The 9,195-nt window shown below is 38.5% G+C and overlaps 1 protein-coding gene across 2 annotated transcripts in view; it reads left to right on the forward strand.

The window, feature by feature from the left end:
• MFSD11 (major facilitator superfamily domain containing 11) overlaps positions 1–8,875 on the forward strand; it is a 30,263-nt gene extending 21,388 nt beyond the window's left edge. For both annotated transcript variants that reach the window (XM_077832995.1, XM_077832997.1), the window contains one exon: positions 1,380–8,875. In XM_077832995.1, the coding sequence (XP_077689121.1) occupies positions 1,380–1,544 (165 nt within the window). In that variant the 3' untranslated portion in view covers positions 1,545–8,875. The remainder of the gene's footprint in view (positions 1–1,379) is intronic.
• Positions 8,876–9,195: the final 320 nt, after the last annotated feature.

The following is a 9,195-nucleotide window of genomic DNA, read 5'->3' on the forward strand; positions in this document are numbered from 1 at the left end:
TCTACTGAAATAATGCAGATTTTTTTAGTGAGCTCAATAAATTTAATACTATCCTTCCCAGAAAGGATGGGAGCCTGTTCTGTCTTTTATGCAAAAATTGGTTCAAGTAGTAGCCCTTGGTTCAGGAGAACAATATAAAAGTGCTGTGTTAATGTATTGAGCAATCAGGCACTCTCAGGTTTTTGAGTGTGAGCTATCGATAATGGTGGGTTCTGCTTTAATGTCTAAAGGCATGTTCAGATATGCAGATTCTGATTTTTGGTTTAAATATTTATTTACTGGAAGAAGTCTTTGGAGATTGGGTAGTAGGTAACAGCAAATGTATTGGTTAAATGTTGGTTTCCAAGTTTTTTAAAGTTTGTACCACATGTCACTTAGAGTTACCAGTTGTGCCCAATACTTGGTGAGGGGAACCTGGGCATAAGAAGAATTGAAATGGTCATTTCACATGTCTTAAGCCATCACCCCGAAACTATTTATAATTATGTCAGTTGTGGACTAAATTAGAAGCCCTTCTCATAAATGATTGCTTTCTCTGATTCTGAATGGGTTGATAAATAGCAGACATGGAGCCCAGGTGGAAACCTTTGTGGTTTTGAGCTTTCCCAGATCCTGAATTGTGATGATCAGAAAACTGAGGTATGAAGAGGTGACAAGATTTGCCCAGGGTCACACAATAAATTGGAGCTGGGAACAGAGCCCAGGTGTTCTGACTCCCAGCCATGTGCCTACTCCACTAGATCACAGCTGCTGTGTTTGTAAGGACTTTATTATTTCCAGTGATTTCCCGATGCACCATTCTGTTTTGATAACATTATCCAAGATAATTAAGTATTTAACGTGATGATGGGTCAGCTTAATTATAAAAGTTCTTTAATCTAGCTGGGAGCTAATGAGTATTGTAAGTTGAATCCTTAACAAGGGTGGCGTGCATTTAAGAGCTACACTTGGTAGAAATTTGCAGTTATGTCATACATGCATGCCTCTGGTTCTGTAATAAAGTGCTGTAATACTGGGAAAAGATTATTCAGGTTATTGTTTTATATTCTGTACTCATTCCTTGGATGTGTTGTGCATGAGACACAGTGGTTTCAGTAACAGAGAATTGCATATAGGATACTATAAACACCCTTGTGTGCGGTGTTCAATTCATCCAGTGAACTTAAATGACAGAAGTTAAAACTGAATTTTCTGTGTATCAGACCAAAATAAATATAGTGAAGCCTTTTTACATTTAATATCTGATAAAGGAGTATATTTCTAAGAGAATTAAAGGCTAAATATCTTTCTGTATGCGTGTCAGTAATGATAATCTTTACATAGAACAGCTAGACTGCATACCTGAAGTGATAGCCTGTGTTTTGTGTTTTTTCTTTCAGTCCATCTGTGCTGCAATCGCATTTTTCTACAGCAACTACCTTCTTCTTCAGTGGCAGCTCCTGATCATGGCAGTGGTTGGGTTCTTTGGAACAATCTCCTTCTTTACTGTGGAGTGGGAAGCAGCAGCATTTGTCGCCCGTGGCTCTGACTACAGGAGCATTTGATTCAGGTGTTCCATCAGCCTGATGTGAGGAGATGCACAGAAACATATTTATTGAAATGACTTGAGAAGGTGAAAAGATCACATTAGAGAGGCCGGGATGAAGGAAGCCTCTGTTAAAGCCCTTTCAGTGTAACTGACAGGAACAGTCATAATGAAACATAGAAAAACAAAATGCCAAAATTAAAAGGCTTTCTTTCTTATTTTAATTGACATTGATGTGCAGAAATCACATATTAGAAAATGGAAGGAAAATGGGATCTGTGCATTGAACAATTTTATTCGGATACATCCCTTTGCTGAGTGCCTATTTCTCATAATTTCTATCTTTGTGATCAGGTACTATAGAAATTCTAGTTTCATTCCTCTCAAATAGTTTTATTTTTACTTAGATCCAAGCTCTGCAGACTCTTATCTCGTAAAAATTCCTTCTGTGTATGAGGATACAGTGTGCTGCAGAATGTCTACATATCCGAGAAGCCAATCTAACCCATGGACTTCTGTGGCAATAGAGGTGTTTTAAGGGGAACATTTTGTGATCCTGTGCCCCTCCATCCCTTGGTTCCTAAGTGTATAACATTGTTGATACCCTATTTTATAGCTTAAAATTTTATCTAGGATCAGTTTTTAAAAAAAGAGAGATCGTAAGTATTATGGGCTGATGTAAAGTATATTAGATAAATTTGGACAAGATTTTCTTTATTGAAGCTTATCAGAAGGCTAAGTAAAGTCCAAGATGATTAAGGGCCTGAACCCGAGAAGTGTGGAGCAACTGAATCCCCATTTATATCAACAGGTATTGTGAGTGCTCAGCACCTCTCAGGATCAGGCTATAGATTAGGTTGGCTGCCAGAATGTTCTCCAGGAAATGCTATACAAGGAGTCATAAAGACACGGCTCTCAGCCTGCAAACGTTGGGTTCACTGGCATTACTCATGGTTAAAGTTACTCAGGTGTACAAGTATTTACAAGATCAGGGCTTACATTAGTTAGATGTACATGTTAGTAACGGCATCTTGTGATGGGCACGCTTTCCCATTTACCACTTTAAAGCCTGGTTAGAGGGGAAAGAGGACTGTAAAAATTGTCTCTTGTTACTGTACATACAGTATCTGCTCCATGTACATCATCTAAGTAATATATGAATAGCTGATTGACAAACATATTTTATTACTCAATAGAACATAGGAAGAACATGCAATAATTTATTCTGCATCATCAAAAAAACCTGGCAGCTAAATTTTGGATGCAGAATTGTTATACTGTAATTGGTGATAATGTAGGCAGCAGATACAACACACCTAGATTTTGTTTACCTAGTTGAACTTCCAGTGCTGGCAATTAGGTTTTGACTAGTAAACAAATTGATCTGAAGCAATTGAGAATAGATCTGAACACCAAGGTGGAAACTTTTTAAAACACTTTATTAGAAACGTTCTTAGTTCAATTTTTAGTGAGGTACCATCCTTTGTTAGACTGCAAACCTTTTGATGAGCACAGTTGGTATGTTGACTTCTTGTATTTAAAGATGATTAAGAAAGAATTAAATGATGTTTCAGTTTCTCATACTATGTCATAACTACTTAGGTGAGCATGGAGGATAAATTTGGTATTGAATTAGGGGAACCCTGTGTCTTTCTGTAACTCCGTGCCCGTCTCATCACGTGAAATCCTCATGTGGCACAACTAGGGTGACTAGATGTCCCGATTTTTAGTTCTTTGTCCCACATCCTGACCGATGCACGGTCGGGACGCCATTTGTCCCGATGTTGTGGCTTTGGCCGCTCCGGCCACTTTTTTTTTTTTTTTTTTTTGCTTCCCCCATATGTCCCGATATTTTGTCCATTTCATCTGGTCACCCTAGGCACAACCAAGCCTGTGCATAGTAAAATGGCACTGTACACAAATTTAGGGGTATTGGCTTTGGGTTCACTCCAGGTTTCTGCTGTGAGGTCAGAAAGGTGTTAGTGAGAGAATTATTGAAACCCCAGATACTTAGCTGGGAAGAGGATAGGTGAGGGAAACTCAAGGAAACCTTATTGGTCAGCAGGAGTTTCACTGAATAAAGTGTAAAAGGGAGTGAGATGGAGAAGAAAATGAAAGGGGAGAAAGGGTTAATATAACAATTCTACGTTGTCAGTCAAACTAAAGGGGAAATTCAGGGCATGGAATCAAATTGAATCAATGTATATGATGTAGCTGGCTGCACATTAGTGCCTCCCATCAACTTCTTTTATTCAGTAATTTCAAATATAATGACAGGTTTCAAAGTAGCAGCTGTAGTAGTCTGTATTCGCAAAAAGAAAAGGAGTACTTGTGGCACCTTAGAGATTAACAAATTTGTTAGTCTCTAAGATGCCACAAGTACTCCTTTTCTTTTTTCAAATATAATATTTTTTATATACCATTCATGAGGGGGGAGAAGTAAAGACACTAGGAAATCCTTCAGTGATTAGGTATTTTCCTACTGCATTCTTTTTTTATATTTTCTTCAAAGTACCCAAAGGCATAAAGAACTTTAAGAGAGAAAAAAAAATCAAGCTTCATACTATTCTTGGAGTCTGTTCTCCACACACCAGTGAGAGAAGATTTTAATTGCTAAAAGATCACAAGGAGCATTCTGTTTGGTAATACATGGGTGAACAAATTGGTGCTTATGGTGATGAGTGCCTTGCAAATGCATTAAAAATAATACAATTTCATTTTAGAAGGTAATACTTACGATGAGATTGCTTTTAAAAATGGTGCTTTATTAATGGATGTCTGTGTGCAGTGTTGTTCATCTGGGATAACAGAAGTATGCAGAGTGCTTTAGTAAAATCTGTAGGGAAAGATTTTCACCTCTAAATTTTCACAATTTCAGCAAGTATTTTGGATCTGATTTTCAGAGGTGCTGAGTACCGACCTCTCACTGCTGACAATTAGAGTTGGGGGTTCTCAGCACCTGTGAACATCCAGAGCATTTGTCTTTTTCTAGTCTATCTGATTTGACTCAAAACCAGATAATGTAAGACACAAGGAAGGCTCAGAATTACTTATTAGGTTATTAAAGTGAACTAAGTTTTCTTTTTTGAGCCAAGTTTGATAAGAAATTTACAAAATTCTTCAAGCCACATTATGAATATCAAACATTTTAAAACTGCATACCCTATAAATATATGCACTACTGTTGTAGCCCTGTTGGTCCCATGATATTAGAGACACAAGGTAGGTGAAGTAATATCTTTTATTTATTTATTTATTTATTGGACCAACTTCTGTTGGTGAAAGAGACAAGCTTTCGAGATACACAGAGCCTGACCTGAGGAAGAGCTCTGTGTAGCTTGGAAGCTTGTCTCTCTCTTTATCATGTTTTAATTTGAATTTTTAAGAAAAGTAGAAAAAACCCTCAATTATCCAGGCAATCATGTAACTACATCTAAACTCGCAGACTTATTCCTGTGGAATGTCAGGACATGAAAAATACATTCAGCTGCACAGGATAAAGCACATTAGTCAGCTGTTTTGGATACGATGATCAGCAGTAAAAAGGTTAATAATGTTGACATCTAATTATGCTCCCATCTCTGTAAGCATTTCTAAAGCTCCTATCACCATATCTAAGCACTGGCAGTAAGGGCCAATTGAGATGAATGGGGTAAAGTCACATTTCTCTTGGCATTTGAATCACTGCCCACTGAATTCAGTTGTGGTCTTTCCATTTTTTTCAATGTGAATTTGATCAGGGCCAGGCTTTCTGTGAATTTGTTGTAGTCTGGTTTGCATGCTTCAAAATCACTAGTGCATTGGTTTATATTGGGAAAATTATCTCCAGAAGCAGAACTGTAGATAGAACTTGGTTAGCTGCAAAGACATATATTTGTTTGTTTGTTGTACCCTTTACTCTTAATGCTGTAATGGTTTCAACTTCCTGTGATGTTACTTTGTGAGTCCTCTAAACAAATGGCAAAATCCTTTAGGAAGAAAGAGGAAGTAAAAACTGATATTCCTGACTTTTGAATGCAACCCCCCGCCCCCTTGATTTTTTTTTAAAAAAATAGGCCTATATTCATCAGAAAAAGCATAAGGATATATGTACATTTCTCTTCATTTTGCAGTTCTCAAAAGTTTAGATTCTTATGAAAACAGCAAAATGTATGGAAAGATGTTTTGCAGTCTGGATGTCTATATTCCTTGTTCTTCACTAATTGATATGTTCTAATTTGTATTGTTTTAATTTTGAGTATAATCTACACTAGTAGGTAGGGATGAGAAGGGAAACTCTCATAGTGGTTTATTTTACAAAACCAGGGCCAAATGCTCAGCTGGTATAAATTGGCAAACCTCCAATTGACTTCAGTGAAGCTATACCAGTTTCTATCAGCTGAAGATTGGGACCCAAAAGTTGTAGTGATCCATGGCTACTACTCTGTTTGAATGTTGAACTATTCTCACAGAAATTACCCGATGAGTTTGTCTTCACTAGAAAATTAGGTCGTGTTTGAAGAGTTGTGTTAAGTAGCACAATGTTAAACACAACTTTGCAGTCAATATAGACAGGGACCATTTTGTTTAACATCATGCCAGATGGAGATGGGTATACCCAGCTCGAACCATAGCTTTAGCTGTGATCAGCTGTCAGAATGCTAATCTTGATTTTTCTCTCTACGATGAATGCAAAATCATGTTTAACATGACCTAATTTTCTAGCAAAGATGAGTCTTATAAGGCTGTGTCTATGCTGATTCTTCTGGAGTTCTTGCAGCTGTTCCAGTGCTAGCAATGGTGGAAGGAGTAGCAGAGACCAGCTTCCAGTGTATTTTTCAACAGGTCTTCTAACCTTTTGTAGGCGACATGGTGGTAAAATGTCAGCCCTAGTAGAATTTCAAAGAAAACACAGGTTTCAGAGTAGCAGCCATGTTAGTCTGTATCCGCAAAAAGAAAAGGAGTACTTGTGGCACCTTAGAGACTAACAAATTTATTTGATGCATCTGATGAAGTGAGCTGTAGCACACGAAAGCTTATGCTCAAATAAATTTGTTAGCCTCTAAGGTGCCACAAGTCCTCCTTTTCTTTTTTAGAGAAAACACAGTGTAAGGAACATTTAAGGGCTAGTCCACACTAGAAGTGCTAAAGTGGCCGGGCTGCAGTGTTGCAGCTGTAGTGCTTCAGCATGGACACTACCTGCACCAGTGGGAGAACCCCTTGCATTGGTGTAGGTAATCCACGTCCCCAACAAGCAGTAGCTAAGTCAGTGGAAGAATTCTTCTGTTAACCTAGCGCTGTGTACACTGGTGGCTAGCTTGGCTTAACTACATTGCTCAGGGGTGTGAAAAATCTACACCCCTGAGTGGCATAGCTGGGTCGACCTCTTTTTAGTGTAGAGCAGGTCTAAGATTTCTGTTTTACAAGACACTCCACAATGACACGTCACCTGTTTGGTTCAGTAGCTGAGACTCCCGTTTTTTTACAATTTCCATTAGCACACTCAACTAATGTCATTTTAGAAACTGTATAGCACTATGTAAAGTGCTAATGAGCAAGCAGTGAAAGAAATATGCTCAGAGCTATAGGAGTGCAATGGAAAGGACATTTGGAAGCAGAGAGAGTGTGTCAGAAAGAGCATGTGAGGGGAGAGGTGGTCAGGGTTCAATGAAAAGGATGTTTAGGGAATTAGTTGTTGGCATTAATTCAATTTCTGTTCTGCTAAATTATTATTTCAGTATTGACAAGCCCTCCTCCAAGCCATCTTTTCTGTTTTGTTTACATTTTGATGTCATGCAGAAGTCTTATTAAAATAGTTTTAAGCCTTTTTTACATTAAAAAATGGTGTCTTTGGTTATAATTGAGGTCACATTAACTGAAAGCGGAGCCATGTGATGACTGTTATAATGAAGACACTGATCGTATGCAAGTGTTTTGAGTAAAAACAGACTCCTTACTATATTTCTTTTGTGGTTACAGCCACACAAATAAAAGTGAATCATGGCCTGTATTTTTGCTAATTTGCTTATTAAGTTGTCGGAATTGTTGTTGTCACTGTTTTAAGCTGTGCACTCATGCCAGAGGCTTTGTGAAGTTAAGTCAAAATATGTGGGCTGATTGATCTCTGAAAGTCTTTGCATCAACTATATTGGCTTGCTTTAGAAAATGAATGTGTCCTGGAACACCAGCACTCCATCTCAGTCAGGAAGGATTTCACTTCGTGCTAGTCATCATGGCATAGAGAGTAGAATATTGAGATGTCTGTGGAAATACAGATCTGACTTCCACTCCCTGATCAGTTCTCTCATCTCACTCCATTTGCAAGCCCATTTTATGAAGACTAGACCCAATCAGTGAAAGGAAGATTTGGTTCCATCCAGTTTTATAGCATGGGATTTATCTACCACCCATAAACATACTTCTCAAGTTCTGATATTCCCTTCACAACTCCTTTCACATGTCCCTATGATATGCCCTTATAAAATCAATGTAGCTATAGCCTTGTTGGTCTCAGGATATTAGAGAGACAAAGTGGGTGAGGTAATATCTTTTCTTGGATCAACTTCTGTTGGTGAGAGAGACAAGCTTGAAAGCTTGTCTCTGTCACCAACTGAAGTTGATCCAAGAAAAGATATTACCTCACCCACCTTGTCTCTTGTAAAATCAGTCAGTTTAATGGGCTCCATCTTTGGAACCTATTTAAGAGTCAGATTAGACGCAAGTGAGGAGAGATTTTTGTTCAATCTGATAGCTAGTTGGCTAGAATGTACCATTTGGACCAAACACAGTTTTCTTCAGGTGATGAAGAACTGAAAGGTGATGGTTCTAGTAAACTAGAAAAGTAACAACTCGAGTAACAATTCCGTTGGCTGTCAGATGCCAAAACTGTGGATGATGAGTGAGGGCATATGGACAAAAATCTGAAAACTGCAGTGTGGGTAGGAAGCACCTGCACGCAGAAGGACCAGCACAGAGGAAGCTGCTCTGCTGCATTTTCCTCTGAGGATGCTGCATATCCCACATCCACAAAATTCAGTGTGTTCCTACTAGTGCGAGGATTGGATCCTTTCAATATTCTGATTTCTGAGGAGATAAGAACAGCCATACTAGGTCACACTAAAGTCCATCTAGCCTAGTGTTCTATCTTCTGACAGTGGCCAATGCCAAATGCTGTAGAAGGAATAAACAGTTGAGCCATTCCCTGTCATCCAGTCCCAGCTTCTGGTGTTTGGAGGTTTAGGGAAACCTGGGGCGCGTGCATGTGTTGTATTCATGACTATCTTGGCTAACAGCCACTAATGGACCTCTCTATCAACATACCTTATGTTTATTTAAAATCTGCTGCCTATTAAATTAATTGGGTGATCTGTAGTTCTTGTGTTATGTGAATTACATACACTACCCTATTCATTTTGTCTACATCATTCATGATTTTATAAGAACATAAGAAAGGCCAAACTGCATTAGATCAGTAGTCCATCTAGCCCAGTATCCTGTCTTCTGACAATGGCCAATGCCAGGTGCATCAGAGGGAATGAACAGAACAGGTAATCATCCAATGATCCATCCCCTGTTGCCCATTCACAGACATCTATCATATCCCGCCTTTATCATCTCATGTTGATCTGTGTGTCTGATAATTCTGTTCTTTACTATAATGTCAGCCAATTTGCCTGGTACTGAATTTGGGC

The sequence above is a fragment of the Eretmochelys imbricata genome, chromosome 14, assembly GCF_965152235.1.
Source record: "Eretmochelys imbricata isolate rEreImb1 chromosome 14, rEreImb1.hap1, whole genome shotgun sequence".
Lineage (NCBI taxonomy): Eukaryota > Metazoa > Chordata > Testudines > Cheloniidae > Eretmochelys > Eretmochelys imbricata.